The 26,036-nt window shown below is 40.3% G+C and overlaps 1 protein-coding gene across 1 annotated transcript; it reads left to right on the top strand.

Annotated features, from left to right (window-relative positions):
* The first annotated feature begins 2,420 nt into the window (after positions 1–2,420).
* Positions 2,421–23,293, top strand: FAM199X (family with sequence similarity 199, X-linked). Its single transcript, XM_038416695.2, has 6 exons — positions 2,421–2,848; positions 6,413–6,632; positions 15,242–15,391; positions 15,780–15,941; positions 17,247–17,507; positions 18,564–23,293. The coding sequence occupies exons 1-6, from the start codon at positions 2,667–2,669 to the stop codon at positions 18,732–18,734; spliced, it is 1,146 nt and encodes a 381-aa protein (XP_038272623.1). The 5' UTR covers positions 2,421–2,666; the 3' UTR covers positions 18,735–23,293.
* Positions 23,294–26,036: the final 2,743 nt, after the last annotated feature.

A 26,036-nucleotide genomic window follows, 5' to 3' on the forward strand; every position in this document is an offset into this window, starting at 1 on the left:
TCCGTATTCGCAAAAAAAGAACAGGAGGACTTGTGGCACCTTAGAGACGAACACATTTTTTTGAGCATAAGCTTTCGTGAGCTACCGTTCACTTGCACACCACAACACAGGGAAAAGGCACTCACTCTCCTTGGCTTTCCCGGTCAGCTTTGCTGGGATTTTAGGGAACGCAAATATAGAAGCGAGAAAGAGAAACGAGGCAAATACAAATGAGAAAAAGAAGGCGCCCTAGAGAAACATTATGCAGAAGTTTCAGAGTAGCAGCCGTGTTAGTCTGTATTATGCAGAAGAACAGAGAAAGAAGCAAAAAGAAAAGGATTACTTGTGGCACCTTACAGACTAACAAATTTGAGCTGTAGCTCACGAAAGCTTATGCTCTAATAAATTTGTTAGTAGCTAAGGTGCCACAAGTCCTCCTTTTCTTTTTGCGAATACAGACTAACACGGCGGCTACTCTGAAACCAGAGAAAGAAGCCAAATCTATCAACATGATACAGACGCCTGAACAGATCAGCGTGAGACTGAAATCAATGGCAGAAACTGGTAGACACCCTATGCACCTGAGGGTGCGGAGGAGAAAGAAAGAAATACAAAAGAATACAAAGAAGGGGGAAAGAGAAGCAGAAAAATAAATACAGGATCAAACGACACAAGTAGACATTGACACGTGGCTGTCAAATAACCATTGATTCCATTTCTCTTCTCATCTACTATGTTTGTGCCTCTGCACTTCTAGAGCAGACCCGGCTCTCCCTGTGTTATTGTGTGTGGGGGGTGTTTTTTGGGGGGTGTTGGGTGTTACGTGTGGTGAATTATGTCTATATGGCAGTTATATGCTGCTGGGTATGTTGGATGTGTATGTGACGCTGGTGGGTGCTGCATATGGGATGTATATGTCTGTGCGTTTCTGGGTATGGGTTGCGTGTAGGGGGTGTTGCTGAGTGTGGTGTACGTTAGATGTGTTGCTGGGATGGTGTGTGTGTGGCTGGTGTATTGCTGGGTATGGGCTGTGTGTATGGCTGGAGTTGCTCTTGGGTATAAGGTTTCAGAGTAGCAGCCGTGTTAGTCTGTATTCGCAAAAAGAAAAGGAGTACTGGTGGCACCTTAGAGACTAACAAATTTATTAGAGCATGAGCTTTCGTGAGCTACAGCTCACTTCCGATGAAAGTGAGCTGTAGCTCACGAAAGCTCATGCTCTAATAAATTTGTTAGTCTCTAAGGTGCTACCAGTACTCCTTTTCTTTTTGGGTATAAGGTGTGTGTGTGTGTGTGAGGGGGTGTTCCTGGGTATGGGGTGTATGTGTGTGTGTGTGTGTGGCAGGCACGGGATGTTCCTGGGTATGGTGTGTGTGTGTGTGAGGGGGTGTTCCTGGATATGGTGTGTGTGTGTGTGGCAGGCAGGGGGTGTTCCTGGGTATGGTGTGTGTGTGTGTGTGTGTGGCAGGGGGTGTTCCTGGGTATGGGGTGTGTGTGTGTGTATGTGTGAGAGAGGGGGTGTTCCTGAGTATGGGGCGTGTGTGTGTGTGGCAGGCAGGGGGTGTTCCTGGGTATGGTGTGTGTGTGTGTATGTGTGAGAGTGGGGGTGTTCCTGAGTATGGGGTGTGTGTGGCAGGCAGGAGGTGTTCCTGGGTATGGTGTGTGTGTGCATGTGTGTGTGAGAGAGGGGGTGTTCCTGTGTGTGTGTGTGTGTGTGTGTGTGTGGCAGGCAGGGGGTGTTCCTGGGTATGGTGTGTGTGTGCGTGTGTGTGTGTGAGAGAGGGGGTGTTCCTGAGTATGGGGCATGTGTGTGTGTGTGGCAGGCAGGGGGTGTTCCTGGGTATGGTGTGTGTGTGTTTGTGTGTGTGTGTGTGAGAGAGAGAGAGGGGGTGTTCCTGAGTATGGGGCGTGTGTGTGTATGTGGCAGGCAGGGGGTGTTCCTGGGTATGGTGCGTGTGGGTGTGTGTACGAGAGAGAGGGGGGGTGTTCCTGAGTATGGTGTGTGTGGGTGAGAGGGGGTGTTCTTGGGTATGGTGTGTGTGGGTGTGTGTGAGAGAGAGAGGGGGGTGTTCCTGAGTATGGTGTGTGTGGGTGTGTGTGTGAGAGAGAGGGTGGGTGTTCCTGAGTATGGGGTGTGTTTGTGTGGCAGGCAGGGGGTGTTCCTGGGTATGGGGTGTGTGTGTGTGTGTGTGTGTGAGAGGGGGTGTTCCTGGGTGTGTGTGTGTGGCAGGCAGGGGGTGTTCCTGCGTGGGGGTGTGTTGCTGGATATAGATGTGTCTAGAGGTGTTGCTTAAGGGTATTGGATATTGTCTCTCTCTCCCTGGCGGCGTTGATGGGTCTGGGCTCTGATCGCGGGCGGCGTAGGGGCCGCAGTTCCCCTCCGTCGCAGCAGGGGGCGCAGCCTCCCCGTCCCTTCCCGGAGCCGGAAGCGGCGGCGGCGGCTGGCTCCCGCTCGGAGCCGATTGCAGCCTGGCAGCGGCCGGCCTGTAATGGCGGCACCCGCAGCTCGGCGGCTGTGTCTGTGAGCCGCTCCCAGGGCCGGCCAGAGCCCGCGGCCCCCGCGCCTTCCCGGCCGGGGCCCGGTCCATGGTGGCGCCGTGGGCCCGCGGGAGCGGCAGGTGTTCGAGGCCGGGCGGGCCGGAGCCGCCGCCGCCGCCGCCGCCCGGGCCCCCCGCCCTGCCCGCGGCGCCATGAGCGAGGCGTTGTACGAGAAGTTCCTGGCCCCGGACGAGCCCTGCCCCCTGCTCTGCCACCAGCCCCCGCCGCGGGCCGCCAGCCTGAGCGAGGAGGGCTGCCTGGATGTCAGCGACTTCGGCTGCCAGCTCTCGTCCTGCCACCGCACCGACCCGCTGCGCCGCTTCCACTCCAGCAGGTGCGGGGCCAGGCGCGGGGTGCGGCGCCCCCGGGGTCCCCCCTCGAGGCGGGGCGCGGGAGGGGGGTTGTTCCCCTGCGTGGGGGGCGAGCCCCCGGCTCTTCGCGGTGCTTCTCCTGGCTCAGCTCTCGCCCCGCCTCTTCGGTGGACGGGGTTGCCACCGACCGAGCTGTTGTCCTGAATCTGCCACTTGGGCCCCCCCCGGCTGCGCTCGGAGCCAAGGTGGCTTCCCCCCGGTGGAGTTGGGCCACTCGGCTCCGCTTCATTGAAACCTCTCCATCCCCAGAGTGTAACTGACCAGTTTGGCAGGTCGAATGATCGTTTAGGCAAGAGGTGAGCTAGTTTAAATTGAGCTAGCTGGGTTGGGAAATAGCACCCGTTTCCCTCGTGCAGACGAGGCCTTTCTGTGAATTAGTTCCCTCCTCGCCCACCCCCAAGACGTTTGCAAATCCCTGTGTTACTGCCCAGCCACGGTGATATAGTAGCATTGCCTGTAAGCCTTCACTAAGCTAAAAATAAAAAACCTTACTAGGCTCATAACTATTTCCTTCTCCTCCACCCCAACCCCGGCATGCCTGTAAAACACATAATTGCTCCAGCCAGCCCACATACATGGCAAATATCGTTTGGATTAGGCTTGCTTTCTGCAGGGCTAATTAGTTGGATGACATTATGGCTGGTACTAAAATGGTTCAGACAGCTATCCTATGGTGTATTTGTAGCCTTTTTGAATCTTCTAGAAATCACTGTTTCTGGGAACTGTGGGATAGGAACTCAGAGGATGTTGTAACTGAAACAATTTAGAACAGCACTAGAGTGGGCACAAAGCAAACCTACAAAGATTCACACCATGAGTCAGAATGGCTAGAGTGGATGGATTGAAATGTTTGCTTAAACTAGTGCAGTCTTCACATTTCGGTTAAGAACTGTTTGATTTTCTGGTACAAATAGAGTCTTATGGCAGTGGTGAGGTGTAACTTCCAAAAGTGCACAATAGTTTTGCTAAAAACTACCACTTCTGTTTACCACAAAATACAAACACATCAATTCCCAAAGTGAAAAAATAATTTTGTCTGCCCAAGAAACGTATCTTGTACATGTGTACATGGAAGTGACTTTTTGTATGTCAATAATAAGTCACGCTAAAGTTGCAACAGCTTACAGATCTGGGCCTTAAATGTGAATTCAAGATAGTTTTGATGATTCTCTGTTTAGACTTCAAAATTTTTTTTTCATTACACATGTGCATCTAACTCCCCCACACTTTACATTTTTTGATTATTTTAGTATAAATATGGCAAGTACTTCACAAAGTTTGAATTTAGACTGAGAAGAAACGTATCAACTTCCAGCTCAATTTACATTCAAATAAGTTAACTTAGGCTTTGTCTACGCTGGCACTTTTGTTGCTAAAACTTTTATCGCTCGGGGGTGTGAAAAAACACCACCCTGAATGACATAAGTTTTAGTGATGAAAAGCGCCAGTGTGGACAGTGCTTTGTCTGTGGGAGCCACTCTCCTGTTGATAAAGCTACCGCACCTCGTTGGGGGTGGTTTTATATTGTTGATGGACGTGTTCGCTCCCGGTAATAAAGAACGGTCACACAGCGCACCTTACAATGGTGTGGCTGCAGCGGCAAAACTGTGCCATTGTAAGGTTGCAATGTAGACATAGCCTTAGAAACATAGTTGACAGTGGAAAAGGTGACAGGCCCTTAATCATAGCATTGCTAACCATCATTAATACAAACATGGTCCAGTAAGTGTGCTTTCATTACTCAGTATCAATTAAATTATATTTTCTTCCTCTGGGCTTTTGCACTATGCTATGATGAAGCCTGCATGTGACCTAAATAATAGGTTCATGTATTTCTGATCAATCTTTGGATCAATGTGAGTGGCAAACTTGTAAATATATGTGTAGACTATTTTTAAATGTTCCTCCTTATAACATACCTATCATTCAAGTTTCTGAGCAGGTATAACCAAGCCTCTGTCAGTTAACTAGTCAGTATTCTGCACCTTGAGCTGGTTCCTCATTTCTTCAGGAAAGTGTGTAACTTGTCTTCATTATTTTTTAATTCACTTTGTCCTCGTCACCTTTCAGAGTATGCTACTTACTTCCATGGTGTCTGCAAGTGCTCTGTATCTTTTGAAATTTCAAGTAAATATAATGCAATTCTCATTTCTCATGTACTTGCTCAGGTGTACTATGATCAGCAGCCAGACACCACTTTTTCTTTCATCGAGTTTTTGAACTGTTTTGGTGTTTGTGTCTGATCAAGTGTTGTGAAAGCCTTGCTAGTCTCCCAGACCATGAACTTCCTGTAGGAATTGGCAATTACAGTATTAATTAAGGCACCCATCTTCAATCATTAATGATTTACGGCCAATATTTGGCCTATTGGAACATGCAACATGCCATCCTAAGAAACATAAGTGTTGACAAGAAAGCATGTGTGCAAATCAAGTAAAAGTGCTGAGAGGCATGCTTCCTACCTACATCAGAAAGTTTTGCTCTTCAGTCTGTGATTAAAGGAATATTCCAATAGTAATCAATATGTCAAATGGATAAAACTTCACAGGTTAAAGATAGCTTGCATGGCTTTGTACAGTGAATTCTGGAAACCTTTGAATTTTCCAAACTCTTCTGGGATTGGGCCAGAATGCTGTGCAATTGTGAAACATAGTCAAGTCTCTGCTCATTGTATTGGTGAAAAATAATTGATGCTGAAACCAATTTCCTGACCTTGCTAAACTTCGTGTGAGTAGGTCAGCAGAGTGAAAACCTGTTCCACGGCTTTCTGTGGGACCAGACAGACTTTCCAGTTGGAAATATACTTTCCCTGATTAGCTAATTTGTAATAGTGAAACTGTGGAGAACATAATCAATCCTTTTTAAGTAGTATTGATTGAGGTATTTGATTTTTTTTATGTGGATTGTTTTCTGTATTCTGTTCTTCTGTGTGGTCTTTAGAATGAAAAGCTCTGTATCCTGTGTCTTTTTTGGCTTTGAGAACAGAGCCCAAAATATTAAGTAAATGAGTCCCAGATGTTTCCCTGGTTAGCACTAACTTCATGGGATCTACTCATGTGAGAGAGAGTTATGCTTGCTGACTCTCTGTTCTGTCTTTTAAACACAAGACCATCCTCCCTCCCTCATCTAGTGTTGGTACCTTTTAATTTTGTCATGCTTGGGAATACTATGGGAATACTTTTAATGGAGGTTTAAACAAACTGGAAATTGTTTTTAAAAAGTACATTTAATTAGAAATCTAGACTATAAATATGAGGAAATAATGGCTCTAGTGAATTTTTTTCTTACACTTAGAGTCTTTGTGTTTGAGTATTCATCCTTTGAATTTTTCTTGATTTTTGTGTGTGTAAATTAGACCCTTAATATCAATTTAAATGCAGCTTATTAGATGAATTAACTTATTTCCAGCAAAATCCACATGTAACAACTGATATAAAGGTATGGATATTTTAATGTACATCTTCAAAGAACAAAGCATTTTTTCTCTGTGCGTGTGCTGATGTTAATCTGTTCGGTATGCTTTGCAGGTGGAACTTGACTTCTTGTGGAACAAGTGTAGCCAGCTCAGAATGCAGCGAGGAGCTGTTTTCATCAGTTTCAGTTGGTGATCAGGATGACTGCTATTCTTTGCTGGATGACCAGGAGTTCACATCTTTTGATCTGTTCCCAGAGGGCAGTGTCTGCAGTGATGTCTCCTCTTCTATTAGCACATACTGGGATTGGTCAGACAGCGAGTTTGAGTGGCAGGTAAACTATTTCTATGTCAACATAGCAGATGAAGTGGGATCTATTAGCTGCTGTTGGCAGTTTTGATTCAGAAGTAAATGTTTGAAGCTCTTTGATGGTACGATAAACTCCCACTGCCTATACTGAGATTCAGCAGTAAAGGAAGTGTTTCGATAGACCATTTTATTACAAAGTTCTCATATAGAATTTTGATGACAAGACATGACAGGCTTCTGAAATAGGGCTGTTGCATAGTATGGTCACATTCATTTTTAGTTATCAGCATATCTTGCATCTATGAGGCCCTATCCTTTGGTGTGGGGCATCTCCACGTGTATTAGAATCTGGCTGTGTATACCTTGCATTGGCATTCTGGTGTGGCTGGGTTGCTGCTGTGTTCTTAATTCCCATTTGTGATTTTTGGCTCTGTGGGGCCGTTACTAATCAGGTGGACCAGCCCTGTGTTCTGTGGTCCAAGGATGGGAAGAGTGCAAAGGTGAGCTTTGTGCTACCTTGGCACTTTTCTCCCCATCTGTTATGTGCAATTTGATCTGACCTCAGATTCTAATCTGGTATCTTTACAATTTTTGTTTTGTTTTTGCATATAGCAGTCTTTCACCTGTGGAATGTGCAGACATCCTTTCTTTACAGGTTTCAATTTATTTTAATTATAGTTAAATATAGTGTTCTAGGATAAGTGTAATAATCAATTAAAAGCATAATGTTCCTTTATCTTTCATGGACTTCAGTCCATGATATGGCTAGATTCTCGCTGGAAAGTATTAAGGGAGACTATGCTAGGATGGGGAAGACGCTTAAGGAAATCGAGGCTCAGTGATCTTTAGTGGGATTCTGCCCCTTCCTAGAGAAGGGCAACAAAGATGTGACAAGATTATGACTGTCAACAGATGGCTTAGGCATGGTGCTATAAGGAGGGCTTTGGGATGTATGGCCACTGGGAGGCATTCATGAACAGAGGACAGTTCTCTCGGAATGGACTTCATCTGAGTAGGGAAGGAAATAGACTTCTAGGATGGAGGCTGGCACAACTGATAGAGAGCTTTAAACTAGGAATTTGGGAGAGATGGTTGGGAAATGTCCAGGTAATCTCCATGCCAGATTTTAGCGTTGAGAGGGAAGAAGACGAAGTAAGAAAGGATACAGTCATGGGCAGGAGAATGTATATAAGGAGCAAGGGCAGTGTGCATACCAGTCTAATAGATTATACTGGCTGTAGAATGACTGTGCCTAATAGGCTACAAAATGTGAGCGAGGCCAAACAGCAAAGATGTTTGTACACCAATGTGAGGAGTCTAGGTAACAAAATGGAGGAACTAGAGCTACTGGTGCAGGAAGTGAAACCAGATATTCCACCATGTTTCTGTTATCCCTATAATAGTAGTCATGACTGGACTACAGGTATTGAAGGGTAAGTGCTGTTTAGGAAAGACAGAAATAAAGGTAAAGGTGGTGGAGTAGCATTGTATATCAATGAGAGGTAGAATGTAAAGAAATAAGAAGCGATGCAATGGATAAGACAGAGTCTGTCTGGGCAAAAATTACATTGGGGAAGATAACTAGTTGACCCTCTCCTACGATAGTGCTTGGGGTGTGCTATAGACCGCCGGGATCTAATTTGGATATGGATAGAGCCCTTTTTAATGTTTTTAATAAAGTAAATACTAATGGAAACTGCGTGATCATGGAAAACTTTAATTTCCCAGATATAGACGGGAGGACCAGTGCTAGTAATAATAATAGGGCTCGGATTTTCCTAGATGCGATAGCTGATGGATTTCTTCATCAAGTAGTTGCTGAACCGACTAGAGGGGATGCCATTTTAGATTTGGTTTTGGTGAGTAGTGAGGACCTCATAGAAGAAATGGTTGTAGGGGACAACCTTAGTTCAAGTGATCATGAGCTAATTCAGTTCAAACTGAAGGATTAACAAAAATAAATCTGCAACTAGGCTTTTTGATTTTAAAAGGACTGACTTTCAAAAATTAAGGCAATTAGTTAGGGAAGTGGATTGGACTGAAGTACTTGTGGATCTAAAGGTAGAGGAGGCCTGGGATTACTTTAAATTAAAACTGCAGAAGCTATCAGAAGCCTGTATCCCAAGAAAGGGGAAAAAATTCATAGGCAGGAGATGTAGACCAAGCTGGATAAGCAAGCATCTTAGAGAGGTGATTAAGAAGAAGCAGAAAGCATACAGGGAGTGGAAGATGGGAGGGATCAGCAGGGAAAGCTACCTTATTGAGGTCAGAATATGTAGGGATAAAGTGAGACAGGCTAAAAGTCAAGTAGAGTTGGAGCTTGCAAAGGGAATTAAAACCAATAGTAAAAGGTTCTATAGCCATATAAATAAGAAGAAAACTAAGAAAGAAGAAGTGGGGCCGCTAAACACTGAGGATGGAGTGGAGGTTAAAGATAATCTAGGCATGGCCCAATATCTAAACAAATACTTTGCCTCAGTCTTTAATAAGGCTAAAGAGGATCTTAGGGATAATGGTAGCATGACAAATGGGAATGAGGATATGGAGGTAGATATTACCATATCTGAGGTAAAAGCGAAACTCAAACTGCTTACTGGGACTAAATTGGGGGGCCCAGATAATCTTCATCCAAGAATATTAAAGGAATTGGCCCCTGAAATTGCAAGCCCATTAGCAAGAATTTTTAACGAATCTGTAAACTCAGGAGTTGTACCGAATGATTGGAGAATTGCTAATATAGTTCTTATTTTTAAGAAAGGGAAAAAAAAAGTGATCCGGGTAACTACAGGCCAGTTAGTTTGACATCTGTAGTATGCAAGGTCCTGGAAAAAATTTTGAAGGAGAAATAAGTTAAGGACATTGAAGTCAATGGTAAATGGGACAAAACACAACATGGTTTTACAAAAGGTAGATCGTGTCAAACCAACCTTATCTCCTTCTTTTGAGAAAGTAACAGATTTTTTAGACAAAGGAAACTCAGTGGATCTAATTTACCTAGATTTCGGTAAGGCGTTTGATACCGTGCCACATGGGGAGTTATTAGTTAAATTGGAAAAGATGGGGATCAATATGAACATCAAAAGGTGGATAAGGAATTGGTTAAAGGGGAGACTACATCGGGTCCTACTGAAAGGCGAACTGTCAGGCTGGAGGGAGGTTACCAGTGGAGTTCCTCAGGGATCAGTTTTGGGACCAGTCTTATTTAATCTTTTTATTACTGACCTCGGCACAAAAAGTGGGGAATCTGCTATATAAAGTTTGCCGATGATACAAAGCTGGGAGGTATTGCCAATTCAGAGAAGGATCGGGATATTATACAGGAGGATCTGGATGACCTTGTAAACTGGAGTAATAGTAATAGGATGAAATTTAATAGTGAGAAGTGTAAGGTTATGCATTTAGGGATTAATAACAAGAATTTTAGTTATAAATTGGGGACGCATCAATTAGAAGTAACGGAAGAGGAGAAGGACCTTCGAGTATTGGTTGATCATAGGATGACTGTGAGCTGCCAATGTGATATGGCTGTGAAAAAAAGCTAATGCGGTTTTGGAATGCATCAGGAGAGATATTTCCAGTAGGGATAAGGAGGTTTTAGTACCGTTATACAAGGCACTGGTGAGACCTCACCTGGAATACTGTGTGCAGTTCTGGTCTCCCATGTTTAAAAAGGATGAATTCAAACTGGAGCAGGTACAGAGAAGGGCTACTAGGATGATCCGAGGAATGGAAAACTTGTCTTATGAAAGGAGACTTAAGGAGCTTGGCTTGTTTAGCCTAACTAAAAGAAGGTTTAGGGGAGATATGATTGCTCTCTATAAATATATCAGAGGGATAAATACAGGAGAGGGAGAGGAATTATTTAAGCTCAGCACCAATGTGGACACAAGAACAAATGGGTATAAACTGGCCACCAGGAAGTTTAGACTTGAAATTAGACGAAGGTTTCTAACCATCAGAGGAGTGAAGTTTTGGAATAGCCTTCCAAGGGAAGCAGTGGGGGCAAAAGATCTATCTGGCTTTAAGATTCTACTGCTAAGTTTATGGAGGAGATGGTAGGATGGGATAATGTGATTTTGGTAATGAATTGATCTTTAAATATTCAGGGTAAACAGGCCGAATCCCCTGAGATGGGATATTGGATGGATGGGATCTGAGTTACCCAGGAAAGAATTTTCTGTAGTATCTGGCTGGTGAATCTTGCCCATATGCTCAGGGTTTAGCTGATTGCCATATTTGGTGTCGGGAAGGAATTTTCCTCCAGGGCAAATTGGAAGAGGCCCTGGAATTTTTTCGCCTTCCTCTGTAGCATGGGGCATGGGTCACTTGAGGGAGGCTTCTCTGCTCCTTGAAGTCTTTAAACCATGATTTGAGGACTTCAATAGCTCAGACATAGGTGAGGTTTTTCGTAGGAGTGGGTGGGTGAGATTCTGTGGCCTGCGTTGTGCAGGAGGTTGGACTAGATGATCAGAATGGTCCCTTCTGACCTTAGTATCTATGAATCTAGTCATGGCATACAGTGTATGTAATACTCTGCAGCCATAGAAATATACTGTCTGTTCCAAATGTGATTTTAAACCCCAACCCCCACCCCAATTTAAACATTCCCTGATGAATTAGGAATGTTACAGATATCCCACAAAAGAAAAACTGTAAATGACATTGTGTAGGATAGCATTAGCTAAAAGTAGCTCCGTGTTTCTGACCGCAGCTTTAGAATCCCAGTTTCCAACTATATCCCTTGTACAAAAAGGGATATAGTTGGAAATTACAATTGCAGTTTTATAATGCAGCCTATAGAAATACCTCAGAAAATTACTCGGATGACTTAGTTCCTCACTGAGATGTGAAATGTTCATTACCACATGGGCACAGTGGGATTATAATTTTAAAAGAGAGTTTCCTGGTTATTTGATTAGCTGCCAGCTTTCCTTTTGAGTAGTTACTGGACATTTTTTCTATAAGCATTTGCTAGAAGAGACCTACTTGACTGGACTTGTTGAGCTTTGGAAAAGATTTTTTCATTGTTTTTTCAACCTTACACAGCAAATTCTGTAAGTGAGTAATTCAGTTGTCATATTTAAACTTGAAGTGGATCAGAAATTACATGTCAGTTGTACAAATGAAGCTAGTTAAAATTCTGCTGTTGCTTACAGGAAAAAAACGTGATGCAGGTGTCTTGTGTAGTTACTGTGTATAGTACAAATAAATAGGTTTCCAATCTTCTCAAACTGTACCTTTGGAATAGAATGTTTTTATTTTACAGTGGAAAATATTCCCAATTATATAACAGGTTAATTATGGGTTCCCTGGGTACACAAATGTGCAGGTAATTAGAACTCTGTGGTTCAGAATGTCTTTTTTTAATAAATAACCTCATAATTAGAAATGTGGCTTGATAAACAAAAGATAATAAACTGAATAATTTTACTCAAAAATTTAATAAAACCTTTATTTTAGGGCGTCCCTTTGAAATTTAAAGCTACCATTTTTTATATGTGCATACATTCATCTTTGTAGGATCTAAAACAATGAATTAAGAGCCTTAAATGACAATAATAGTATTTCTGCAACGTTAGGGCCACCTGGATTTAAGTAACAATGTACTGTCATTTGTTTTATTTCTCAACTTTTGAATAGTCTTTTTTAAATTAGTGTTATTTATGTTAATAGGAATGAACAAAAAAGCCCATCTTTTTAAAATAAGCCTCCAAAACATTTATGTATTAACATTTTTTTTAAATATGAAAAACTCAAATTCCACATGTGCCAGGAATTGGTATGTATATAATGCATGCAATTTTGAAAACCAAAATCTAATCAAAGTAAACGTAAATCCATAAAATCAATTTAAGCCAATTGCAGTAACCATTTTAAAATTAATTTATAAAATTTTTTGCTTCCCTTCTCTAAGCATCTGAGCACCTTATTTTATAAAAGCAACTAGTTGTTATAAAATACCAGCTTTTCAATGTAAAGGTCAGCAATTAAGCCATGTTCCTCCACTTCCTATTGTTAAACTAAATAAAACATTCTGAGAAATTTGACCAAACAGATTAGTATTGTAGTGCCCTGAAGCATGTTAAACTCTGGCTGTGATGGACTTCTAGAAGGAGCACTTCTACAGGCACTGTGAATGCCCTGCCATGTGAAGTTTAAGTTATGTATATTGACAGAGTTACTCATGTGATGTAGGAGAGAGGAGTTCCAGATTATAAATGTAATCTTAAATGTTACTCACTTCTGTGCCGAGTAAGTAGCCATTGCGGACAACAGGTTTGTGCTGCATCCTGCATTAATTGAAGCTTTTAGGGACTTTTCAAGCCTAGCCCCAAGTAGCATATGTTGCAGTAATGCAGTCTGGGGTAATAAACCTGTATCAGTGGTTTGGGGATGCATTAGAAAAGAATGATCACAAACTCCAGGCCAACCATACATGTAAAAAGATAGTATGTGTTACAGCTAATAGCTGAGACCTCAGGTGTAGTGATAAAATTATGACTCCAGACTGCAAACTGTTGGCAACACCCACACAAATGGAAGGTGGTCTTTTCACCTTTGCTAGTTCTGCCCAGATGCTTCTCCTTAGCCATCAGCATTGCTTCCATTGTAGTTGAGTTTGGCCTGTCCCCACCTCTGAAATCTGGCATTAGTTGAGGGCACCCTCAATCTCAATATTTGTCTCAAGTTTCTTTAGTATCACTGTGTTACTGAGCTTCCTTAAAACGTGAGTAAGAGACTGTCTAATAATTGACTAGTGGGGATTTTCTGAGCAGGCGCTTCATCATATGCTATTTAAGTATAGCTGGCACCCTGGCTTCACAATGGGAAGCATTAACAATCTTCAATGAAGAGCACTAAAACACCTTCTCATTAGAATTCATTAGACACGTGGCAAAGCTCCAGACTGATGTAGTTGGCTGCAACCCATACAAAACCTCACTGAGTGGAATTGGACAGAACTCCATCAGAGAAGGCAATGTGTTCATAGCCAGCTGCTCTAGCACTGCTCCAGTAGTGCCAGCTTAATCAGCTTGTAGTTGGCTAAATTATTTTTTTTGAAATTCCTTCTGGTGTAAAAAGTTTGACTCTAACAGAGCTTAGGCAAATCAGGTTCACTTGATTTCCCTTCACAATGACCATTCCTGTTGGATGATGCTTGGCAGAGAATGATGCTTTAATAGAGAACATTACTCATGGGGGCATTCTGTGTCAAAATATTCTGCACACAATATTTTAAAATTCTGCAAATTTTATTTGTTAAATGTGGAGGTTCCACCATGGCATTGGGGAGCATAGGCCACTGGCTGAACAGAGGTGGGAGATCACTGTGCAGCTCCTCTCCAGGACACGGACTCAGTGGTGAAGCTGCACCCAACCCTGCCACAGCACAAGGACCGGGCCTGCCCAAGAAACAGCCCAGGGCCTTGCATCTCCATGTCAGGTGGACCAGGTGTGGGCAGGCAGGCTCAGCAAGGCAGGATCTCAGTGTGGAGGTATCCAGGTGTGGGTTGAGGGGGTTCTGTGTGGGGCCATCTGGGTGCGGGTGGCTCAGTGGGAGATCTGAATGAACAGGGGCTTGTTGGAGGGTTCTGGGTGCAACAGTAATGGGACTCTGCGGGGGGGGTCCAGGTAAAGGAGTGTGTGTGGGGGCTCTGTGGGGCGTTCAGATGCTGGGGGAGTGGGGCTCAGTTGAGTGGGCATCCAGGTGCAGCTGGTTGGGGCTCAGTGGGGTGGGGATCGGCGTTCGGGTGGCTCGTTGGCATGGTCCAGGTGAAGGGGGAGTGGGGCTCAACAGGAGGGTCTGGGTATGAGGGGGTCTGGATGCACGGGGGTTGTGCAGATGTGGGAGCAGCTCCCTGTACAGGGATCCCTCTCCCTACAGCTGAAGAGCCATGGGTGTGGGAAGTGGGGCGGGGGGAGTTTGCAGACCTTCCTACATCTGGGGGAGAAATCTGAGGGTGGGTCTGATGCATCCTCGGATGCTGTGCAGGGGAATAGGAAGTCCCATCCTCCCCAATCCAGCCAGCTGACTAGCAGCTGACCACAGCGCAAAGGGTAGGAGCCGCTAGCTGGGTCTTCCCTAGTCCTGCCCCCTTCCCCACAGTGATTTACCTCTCTGCCGGCTGCTCTGGGCACCCAGTACTGATGGGGAGGGTTGCGTGACAGTTCTTGTGGCTTCCCTTTGCTTCCCCATCAGAAAGTCATTTTTCGGCAGGGAAGCAAAGAAATCTGAAAGGGGACATAAATTCTGTGCATGCGCCCTGGTGCAGAATTCCCCCAGGAATAGAACATACTAACATCATGTTAATGGATAGGGAAGAGTGAAGTGCTGCATAATTCTGACATTTCCCTGAATGCAAATTGAAAAAGGAAATCATGAAGTAGAAAGTTGCATAGTTTGTTTGCTACACTTCACTCCTGCAGATGGTTCACAAAATTAACTTTTGTGTTTTGGAGCTGTAAATCATTGTGGGCAATTGTTAGTTTGTTTGGATTAAGAACTGATACTTTGCCCAGTTGACAGCATATTTTGCGTGGTTAACAGTAGTGGTCTGACTATTTTTCTACTCCGACCTAGCATATTTTGAGATTTTTGTTCTGTTTTTTTTTTTTTCTTTGCACACCTACAAGTTGCCTGGCAGTGACATTGCAAGTGGGAGTGATGTACTTTCTGATGTCATACCTAGTATTCCAAGCTCTCCATGCTTGCTTCCAAAAAAGAAAAACAAGCATAGGAATCTTGATGAACTCCCGTGGAGCGCAATGACAAATGATGAACAGGTAAGCTTTGTTTTCATTTATATTGGAGAGAACCAGTGTAGATGTACAGAAGAATTAAGACTCAATTAAATTGTTAGTTTAATAAAAGTTCTGTTGGTTACAGCAATGTAAGTATGATTTTGAACAACAGTACATGACTATTGAAGTGAGAGATCAAATTCCTCGTCAAGTATACGTATAGAGACTGCTAACTTTTTCCTTTACTTTTCATTCTGAATTTTTATCTTCGATGATACTCAACTAGGTTGAGTCAAGAATCATAGGAAATGCAACATTTGAGAGCATTTCTTTGATCCAAAATGGTACTGGTTCCTTCCTTTTACTTCTGCTTTGACTCATATTAAGAGCTAGCAGTTTTTAATAACTTCGTGTGTTTTGTTTTTATTAGGTTGAATATATTGAATACCTGAGTCGGAAAGTCAGTACTGAGATGGGTCTTCGAGAGCAACTTGATATTATTAAAATTATTGATCCCACTGCTCAGATCTCACCTACAGATAGCGAGTTTATTATTGAATTAAACTGTCTTACAGATGAAAAATTGAAACAGGTAGGTTAAAATTTTTTATTTCTCTTGAATTGGAGTTACCATTGCTCTCTGACCTGTGGTATGTGTTGATACATGTCTTGGAAAATCATCTATTGGGTTGTAATTAATTTTTTTTTTCCATATTCACTGAGTACCAGTGGGCAGGATGGAACACAAGGTATGTTGTTGAACTTTGGCTTTCTTCTTCAACAGTTTCATATCAGTATGTGATCTTGTACCTTTATATGAAACACATTATTTACATAAATGTGACTGAAGTGGTAAGTTAGTTCTGGTATGTGAAACAGTTTCAGACAAAATACTCGCTGAGTAACTTTCAAGATTTATGTCTCAATCCTGCAAATGCTTCCTCTGGTGTGTAACTTCACTTGCATGAGTCGTCCCAAAGTGGAGGTACTGCTTGAGTGACTATATTTCTACACCTACATAAGCATTTACACGATTGGGGCCTTAATTTGCTTGCAAAAACTAAACTAAACTTAAAGAAAAATAAAAATTCTCATGAGAGATGATTGATTTGGCAGCTTTCTAAATGAATATTTTTTGGGGAAAAAAATTATTGAAGCGAGAGGATTATTGACCTTATAGAAAATAGAGCAAAAATAACTCTTCACTGCGTGTGCAGAGTAACTACTCAGGCAGCCCTTAGTGTCACATGAGGTGGAGGGTACCACAACTTCATTTTTTATCATAAGCTTTGTTTTCCCTCCACTTATACTATTTCTGAACCTATTTTGGGGCCCTGTTTTGGCATGATGCCAAGCACCCTCAGCTTTTATTGAATTCAATTGAAATTGAGAGCACTCAGGTCCATCACAGATTCATGACCATTTCATATTTCAGAACACTTAAAAAAACCCAATCCTAACCTAAAATGGATAAGAATCTACTCTTCTGAGGGTTACTACTGGCTATGTCTATGTAGTACAGTAAGTTTATAAAACATAATTTACTTAAACAAATGTTAGTCATCTTTTGCTACTATGGCTGACCTTTCTACATGGTGATATATTTTTTGTAAGACATTAAATAGAAAGGGGAAGAATGTTTGTTTATATTAAAGTAAAAATGTCAAGTAATTCCCTAGCTAATTACATCTATTTTAAGAAAGCCAAAGTGAAGATGTTCGCAGTGGTCATTACAATAAGTAGTTTTAACTGGCTAACTGAATCGTTGTTTTAGACTTTTTGGTTTTGTTTTTCCCCCCAGAACTTAGTTGTAATAAACATAAAATATACAGCTTTTCCATTAAATATGCTGTCACCAATCAAGCTTTTATCATTTTTTAATGCTTTTGTTCTAAAGGTGAGAAACTATATCAAGGAACATGGTCCTCGACAACGGTCTGCAAGGGAAAGCTGGAAGAGAAGCAGCTACAGTTGTGCAAGCACCAGTGGCGTGAGTGGTGCAAGTGCCAGCAGCAGCAGTGCCAGTATGGTCAGCTCAGCAAGCAGCAGCAGTTCCAGTGTGGGCAACTCTGCTTCAAACTCCAGTGCCAACATGAGTCGAGCACACAGTGATAGTAATTTATCCACGAGTGCTGCAGAGAGAATCCGGGACTCAAAAGTAAAACTTCTAATCGTGCGCACGTGTGTCTGTGTGTGTGAGAGAGAGTGAGTGTGCATATCAATTGTTTGTTTAAGTCACTTACATGATTGTCGTATTTTTACTGAAAGAAAAAGTATCGTTGATAGTTGCCGGACCCAAGGAAATTATTTGACTGGCTGCCTCATGACATGATGGTAAAGTGTCTAAAGGTGTTCTTATTGCTCCATATCACTTTTTTTTGCAAGTGAAGAATTGTTTTGAGATGTGTGTATGTGGTAGGGCTTAGACTAGTTTGAATTTTGTTTGAGTATTTAAAGAGCTGATAAATCAGCTTGACTCTTTTAATGATAAAAGCATGTGTTCTTCTTTTGAATTTATTAAAGATCAATTAATATTTCAGAGCACAATACATGACTATTAAAGAATACCTTGATCTTTGATAGAACTTGTCTGGCTTCCTATTTCTTTTTGTTTTTTCAACATATTTCTCATAGATTACTTGCTCATGCAAGCTTTGGGTGTACACTGAGAAGTGATTCTTTACAAGTAACATTATGGCATCTGTGTCTCAATTATTTTCATTTTGTGTGTGTGTATTTCTTCCAATTTTGCAGACTCAGTCTGGGCTTTAAGACAAGCTGATTTCTCTTGGTCTCATGACTCATCACTAATAGTTAAGGTTCTTCATCTCAAAGGCTCAGTTTTATCTATGCATTCTCTTCCAGTGAGCTTGCACAAGTACAACTGATAGATACTTAAACAGTTTGGACAATGCACAACATGGAATAGAATTTGCATCTTGCTCACTTAGTTGCATTGGCTCTGCATGGCTAAACAGTAAAAAGCAGTAAAAACTTGCTTATTTTAGTGACAAAATTAAGTAGGATTTTGAATAAACACATGGAATAGATCTGAGTAAGGATGCCTTTTTTAGTCACTTCTCAGAGCAGACCCTAACTTTACACTAATTTATGTTCACTAAAATCCATCTTTAATGTTTCTAATAAAGGACCATTTATTCCAGTAGTCTAGATATAGAAGAACTCATTTTGCCATTTGTCTTTATTTTAACAGAAACGTTCTAAGCAACGGAAGCTACAGCAAAAGGCTTTACGCAAGAGACAGCTGAAAGAGCAGAGACAGGCTCGGAAGGAAAGACTGAGTGGATTGTTTCTTAATGAAGAAGTGCTCTCTTTAAAAGTGACTGAGGAGGACCATGAAGGAGATGTGGATGTTTTAATGTGACAGGGATGAATTTATCAGTGTTCTTTCTAAGCCTTAAGTGTATTATCTTTGTTTACATACGTTTCTTGACCAAATTTTTGATTAGGACAGAGCTAACAATGCATCAAACAGAACCCTCTAAGTGTAATTTTAATATTTTGAACATTTATAACTTATTCAAGTGAGCTGACTTTTTAAGACTAACAGTTTTGACTAGGATTGAGACTTCGACAATTTCACAGTGACTTTAACAAGCTGCTGAAAAGATACTGTCTAAAAATAAGCCACTGAATTAGGTTTGTATGGTAATTGCTTTCAAGAAGCTAACTGCAATGGATTGTTCTGTTAAATGGGTTGGTACTCTTAAAGACACGCTGATGCTCATAGCAAACTTTGGGAAAAAAACAACAACAAAAAAACAACAAACCTGTTTCTAAATAGGAAATCTCACCTTTGTCTTATTCTGTGTTCCCCTTATTTCTTATTAGGAGCTTTGTTTTCATGAAAACAGGATCTCAGTTCTATAAGTTACTCTGTTCTTTCCCCTCACCCATATCAAATCCTAATACTTCATGAAATTGGATTTTTGGAAATGATGGTTATGATTTCACTGAAAGAATTATGAAGTAATTGGGGAGTAATAAGCAGAAGCAGACTTCTCACCACAAAAAGCTGTAACGCAAATGTCAGCTAGTAACAAAATGTAGACAAAAAGGTCATTTTCAAAAGTAGATTTTTTTCTAGGAGGAATTGGCTGTTCTTTAAGATGTAAACCTTAGTCTCTAAAAAGTTATCTTGCTCCTCAATATTTGGATGATTAGTTTTTGGTTCCTTTGATAGTCTTATTTATGTTGTTAATGGTTAATCAGTAAATTCTTTCTTGATGATAAGAAGAAAAAACCCTAAAAAAATGAAAATCTAATACATTACATTAATATCTATGTTTCAATCATAGAATACTATTCATAAAGCCTTAAAAAGTGTTACTGGAAACCAAAGTGCAAACAATTGATGCCCAAACTTGGTAGATATTTCTTTATGGCCAAAACTATATGTAAGAATAACTATTTGCTGTTGGCAAGAGAACCTAGTTATTGATGCAGCTGTGTGTTTTACCTATATGCTGCCAGTTTATTTACCACTTGCAGAATAGTTTAAGGTGATGGAACTTTTTTATGAGGTAGTGTATCATTGCTAATCTAACTCGGAGTACTGGTTTTGTTGTATAGCCTTTTGAATAAGTCTTGTTGAGGAGAACAAGATACACCTTTTAGTTTTTACTTCTGCACCTGAAAACTCCAATTGAGATGATTTTATTCTTGACAATTAGTAAACCAATTTCTGACTTTATTATGGAAATGTTTGTTGTTGGGTTCATCTTTTGTTTTGGATAAAATTGCTGTGTGTTCATTCCAGTGCAACTATTAGAGGTGAAAGAGGTGACTAGAATTCTGAATTCAGAAAGGTGACCTTTCTCATTTATATTGGTGCTTCATTAATATCATTTAGATTTGTTCACTCTGGAGATAATGAGTTTGTCCCTTACTGTCAATTTAATGTGGCCTCAGAAAACAGGAGTCCTGAGGCATGCATTTTCAGGATTGGGACCTAACTCTGCTCGTGAATAATTTTATACATGTGAGTAGTCCTATCAACTCAGTGTGACTATCCACCAGTGCAAGTGTTTGCAGGATTGGGCCCTAAATTAGTCCTGACAGTAGAATTTTATTGCTTTCTGGGGGGCTGCAAAAGTTAAATAAGGAGAAAAAAATCTGGGGACAAAGAAAATGTTAACAATACTACAGTTGAGATCACACTTTCAGTGGAAGATCAAAAGTAAAAACTTCTATACATGTGTGTGATGACATACGTTTAGACTGTAGCATCTTTGGAAATATTTGTTTGTTAGTAAATGACAGGCGTATTACTGTTCAGACTACAAACTCCAGAACATGGACCACCTGTGAGGAGATGCAAAATATACTGGCGATCTGAAATGTCTAGTAAGTATTTATAATGCCATGTGCCAAATGAAAGGGCTTCAATAAGAGAGGTCCACAGTCAAAATAGTAAATGTAAACTCTTCTTCTCAGTTGATTCTTCAAAAGTCACTAACAAGTTTGATTGCCCACTGTCTTCAGTGCAATGAGAAATATCAACTTAATTGTCAGTTTTAAAATTGAAATACCTGCTATGTCATTTGTCTTGTCATTTGAATATACTGGTAACTTGTCCTGGGCAATGAGCTCTTTTTTTATTACTTGTCTCTTTTATACGTGATTGCAATAGTAAAATACAAAAACAATCCCATAAACTTGAATATTAAATCTTGTTTGTAGTGATAAGTGTAACTCAAACCAAATAATCCTTATGCTTTCTGTTAACAAGTTTCTGAGATGGAGGATAGATGAAATTTGTATTGCTGTTAAAACTGCTAATTTCAGGATCCAATTATTGAACCCTTGTGGCAGAAGTTCACAAATTCATCATGAAACATTTCACATAATCCATATAGGTATCTATCGCAGTTCAGTATAGCCTTTATTTTCTACAGTGGCTTTGAAATATGCATCTTTATCTAAAGAATATTGTACATAGAGCATTGAAATGCTGAAATTAATTGTAAGAAGGGGGCAATATCTCAATTTTTGGGGGCATGGAAGTGTCACTTTATTTTTCTGTCTCAGCAAGTTTACTCTTCAAAGTGTAAAATTATTAGTTATTATTGCAAGAGGTGACCCCTCATTTTGATGAGATGCAACTCTTTTGAGTCACTTATTACCAGCTTCAGAGTAGAGTAAATGTCAGTGTTAACCCCAAAGCAGTTTGTCACCGTTACTTACCAGAATGGCAAGTTAGTTAGTTTTTTCTAAATAATAAATTCCTAAATCTAAACCTTAAGTTATAGAGCAACATTTGAGGAAGACCTTGCTATAGCAATTATGTGCAGTAGCAGAATTCCTTGAAATGGGAAGCTTCACTGAAAGGAATGGAAAGCCTGAGGCTTTCATATTTTTATCTGTTTGTCATTGGAAAATGTTATATAAAAATAAGTGAAGCATTTCATATTTGTTTTAAACTGGATATCATTCAAAACATTAGTTTGTTTAAAAATACTAGAATATTAAAACAAAACGTTGTATTAGCCTCCAAGCTTTAACTTAAGTTCTCACCTCTGTAGATAAGGATGTATATATCCCCATTCGTCATAATGAGGATATATCACTTTTAATGTGCCTTAAAGTGAGTCTGACACTTGTTTAAAATTATGTATTGGAAAAGGAAAAGAAATTAAAATTACTACGAAATGAATGGTTAGCTAAAATAGGTCCCTCCTAGACAAAATCTGACCATTTTTTTTAAAAAATGAAGAGCAGAATGAGTCATTGATTTAAATATTAGCCAATATAATTCTTCATTAATATTTTACAACACAAAATGAGAGGAAAAGAAATAGCATTTCTATCCTGGTGTTTTAGTGGTCCTATATAAAACAGTGTAAATCTAAATTTAAGCTTAGTGGTTAAATATTTCCAGTTTTCATCAACTTGGATGAATAGTTTCCAGAACTATTTTGGCCAAATGGTGGTGGTGGTTCACCATCACCTTGAGAGTTCAGCTCCTTATTGTATAATTTTGATGATGGTAGTCAAGAAGGGTGGAGGAAAAAGTGGCTTCCAAAAGGTGCCAAAATGGTGCTGCTTTAATAATTTGTAGTTTTTAGCATCCTGCAACTAAAGTAAAATCTTACATTATTGGTTATTCAGTTATAACTGTGTGGTTCTTTGGTCACCAAACTGAACATTCTTCATGTTCTTTATCTCATGCATCTGAATGTTTTGACTTTCTTATCTTGGTCTTGTAAAACCGGTCCATCAGAGGCCAAGTTCTCAATACCTCAGAAAATAAGACTCTAGGTAATTTTTGTTCTGAGGTCCTTATTTACACTTTGAGACTGTGTATCTGAGCTGGAGCGAAAATAGCTCCAAGAACAAAAGGTGTAACAGAATGCAAAAAGTTAAATACTTCTGTCCCTTCATAGATTACAATTCTCACATTTGAACAAATAACTTTTTTCAGTACCAGCGTTTTTTTGTCAATGATTTTGGTCTTCACTTTTAAAATGCAGTGTCATTTCATCACGTACTTACCCCTGGTGTCCATCTAATTTATGGATTTGTAGTTGAAAACAATATTTGTTTTGCCACATGGATGTTAGTTACTACTGCGATTTGTCATCCCATCTGGTCTTTGCAGGACTGACATCATAGCTACAGAAAGAAGCCAAACGGTTAAAATTTTAGATCTTTGAACTGCGTTTTTAAAAGTCCAATCCTGCTTTTTATCCCTTGGTTACATTGCTTCCAATATTTAAATTTCCAAGTGGAAAAGGAAGTGCTAATAGTTATTTGGTTCCTGAGTATTTGTTCTGTGGCTATCTTGAGCTTTGTAACAGCTGTGATATAAATTTAATCCATTTAGTCTCTGCAAGAACATTAACAGTTTGCCTGGGAATTATTTCTCTGTAAAGGCTTAGAAGGAGCACTGAAAATCTAACTGCAAGAGGACTGTTTATATTTTAAAAAAAACCAAAAGTAAGTCTTGAGCACGATTAAACATGAGGAAGAAAGAACTACCTGACAGACCTGTTCACTTTTTGTATATGTATAGCTAATTTCGTCTTCTGTTTTGTTTAAATGGTTTCAGTATTTTCTTCCTTTAACAGCCTGACAAACTTAATTAGATTAAAAGATGCTAAACTTATATTCAGTACAGAATGCTTACTGTGAACAGTAAGCAAAAATCAGATCTCTCTTGGTTCAATATTTAGTTTTTTAATGTGAACTTTTTTATATTGTGGTCAATAAAACGTGGAGATCTTTCTCTAGAAACTATTGCTTAAATTTATACATATGCATTTAAACTATAAAAGAGGACATATTAGATGTGGAAAAATGTGTATAAATTTGACAATATGTATTGATCTGAGTTGCTGAAAGGCCTATAAGCCTATACTTTTTTCTTCAAAAGTATGTTGACATGTTGGCCTTTAAATATTGGTGGTTTCTAAAAATTTGTTTTAGATGTCTGAAGCGTCGTGTTAGGCCACAGATTCTCATGCCCAGCATTTAAGACTAGCTGGCCTAATGGTCACTATTTTGTTGACTGACTGATTCTGCAGTTCTTTTGCATGGAAAACTCAGATGAAATGGGTTGTCTGCATAAAGACCCATTCTTGCAGTCCTTGATTTGTGAAGTGCAGATTTTAGCCCAACTTAAACCTTGTATGTTTGATGCTTTGGTCTGAATGAATAATAGTCAGAGAAGAGAAATGCAGAGAGCTTTAAAACATTTCATAATATGGTTAAAATTTTCAAATTCATTCATTCTAAAAGGTCAGTGATGATGGAACCCTGAGACTAAAAGTCATAACTAAAGCAAGAAGGAAGTTATCTCATTTGAAAAATCTGCTTCAAATAGTCTTTAGAGTTATAATGTATGAAACTGTTAAATTGGAGCTATTTTTCCAGGGTTTCTGCTACATGTATTGCAACAACGCACTTTTGTACATAAAACTGCCCTCTGTAAATTCTGTACCTACTTGCCACAGTGTTTATAGAAAGCTTTTTTCTGAAGTTGTGAAGAACTTAATAGCTGCAACACTGGTGACTGACTCTATTTTCAGCTCTTCATTGTATTTAAAATAGTCATGTGAACATCAAATTAGGGGTTGGAATTAAAAACACAGCAAAGATGTGCTGATGAAACTAAAAATGTGGTCTTGTTTTGAACAATAAAGTTTGACATGAGGTTTATGTGCCCATTGCCCAACATGTGGGCAGATGGCACAAAGAAATGAAGCATGTTTAAACTGCCTTTGGTAGAAGACAGCATGTACAGCCCTAGTTAAATATAAATAACCCAGCAAAGGTTCATAGTAAAACATGCATTTCATTAAAGCAGATGTGCTTTCAGTTGAACTCTGATGGATCAGAGGAAATGAGTTGCATAACCTGAGACCCACTAGCAAAAATGCTCTGGCTTTAATCAGTGACTTTGCACCTACAGACTAGGTCATTTGTTCTCTACGATCCTGGTGTTGTGCATATGGAGAGGAAGTCTCTAAGAGTACACCTTCACTGTTAATCTATCCCCACACACAAACCTCTGATCTGAGTTTTTAGTGGTGCTTTCAACCCAGGCTAGCTGGCCCATTCTGCGGTATTGGCTAAAGCCCAAGTGAGGCTTTCAGTCAGGCACGTAACCCATCTACTTTATAATGAAGATGCAGGTAAAACCACTTGAGGGGGCTGATAGTCCTCCACTGCATTCCCACAATTCCCATTGTATGCGCAGAAGGACAGATAAGTTCTCCCACAATTCACTGGGAAGGAATCAAGTGGCTCTGCTGCTGTAGCACAAGAATCATGGGACAAGCCTACGGAAGTACTAGTGTCACACAATGCTGGCTTCAGCATGGTGTGTGAGCTTTGCAGTGTGGTGGCTCACACCTGGGCCAGGGTAACTTGGGTGCTCAGGCCTGGCTGCTGATTACTTGAGTTAACTAGTGAAGACCTATCCTAAATAGATACATTCAGAATCGTATAGGCAAGGCCTTGTATATTCTGCTATGTTTCAGAATTTGTTGTAGAATTGACTCCTCAGTTTACCAATTAAAATGGAGCAATTTAATCTCAAAGTATTGCAATCTAGAACAGTTAAGGTTTTTAATTTTGTCTGTTTCCACTAGAGGGTGTTCTGTGATTGTATTATTTACCTCCTCTGACAGCACAGTTTAAGAGACTTGTTCTTGAAACAGTGTTGTTTATTCATTTCCCCTTCTTTATTCCTCAAAGTTATACTTATCAGGATGACTGACTCATGCTCTAGAATGTTTTAGTAGGAGAGAGAAAACCTATAAAAGAATGTGGTATCTATCTCTTACAATTAAATTTACACATTTCAGGTAGTTTTTGTAAAAGTTTAATTTAGCTTTTTTTTTTTTGATAGGTGACTACCATAATTTTTCTCTGTTGATGGTGCTCCCATTTGTGAGATGGACGTGTATCCTACCTGTCGTTCACAGGGAATAGGGAAAACTTTAAAGTCTCTTGGACTTTGGTTCAAATCCAGCACTGCTGAATATTAGCTGAAAGTTGCTAACAGCTGCATGGCTAGGTAGCTGATGTGAAATGAAATAGTCTGAATTCAGTTCCTTCTGGTGGGCAGGTATTTACATCACAAAACTCAGATCATGGCACTTGGCACCCTTAGAAAAATGGCAGTGGTGCGAACTCCTACCCTTTCACCGATTTATTCCAG

Source organism: Dermochelys coriacea, chromosome 9 (genome assembly GCF_009764565.3).
Source record: "Dermochelys coriacea isolate rDerCor1 chromosome 9, rDerCor1.pri.v4, whole genome shotgun sequence".
NCBI lineage: Eukaryota > Metazoa > Chordata > Testudines > Dermochelyidae > Dermochelys > Dermochelys coriacea.

What these genes read in the sequence shown, in the direction of transcription:
- FAM199X (XM_038416695.2), top strand. Translation starts at nt 2,667, where the DNA reads ATGAGCGAGGCGTTGTACGAGAAGTTCCTGGCCCCGGACGAGCCCTGC. An exon ending in CGCCGCTTCCACTCCAGCAG is followed by an intron (nt 2,849 to 6,412) that starts GTGCGGGGCCAG and finishes TATGCTTTGCAG; the next exon opens with GTGGAACTTGACTTCTTGTG. An exon ending in CAGATGAAAAATTGAAACAG is followed by an intron (nt 15,942 to 17,246) that starts GTAGGTTAAAAT and finishes TTTGTTCTAAAG; the next exon opens with GTGAGAAACTATATCAAGGA.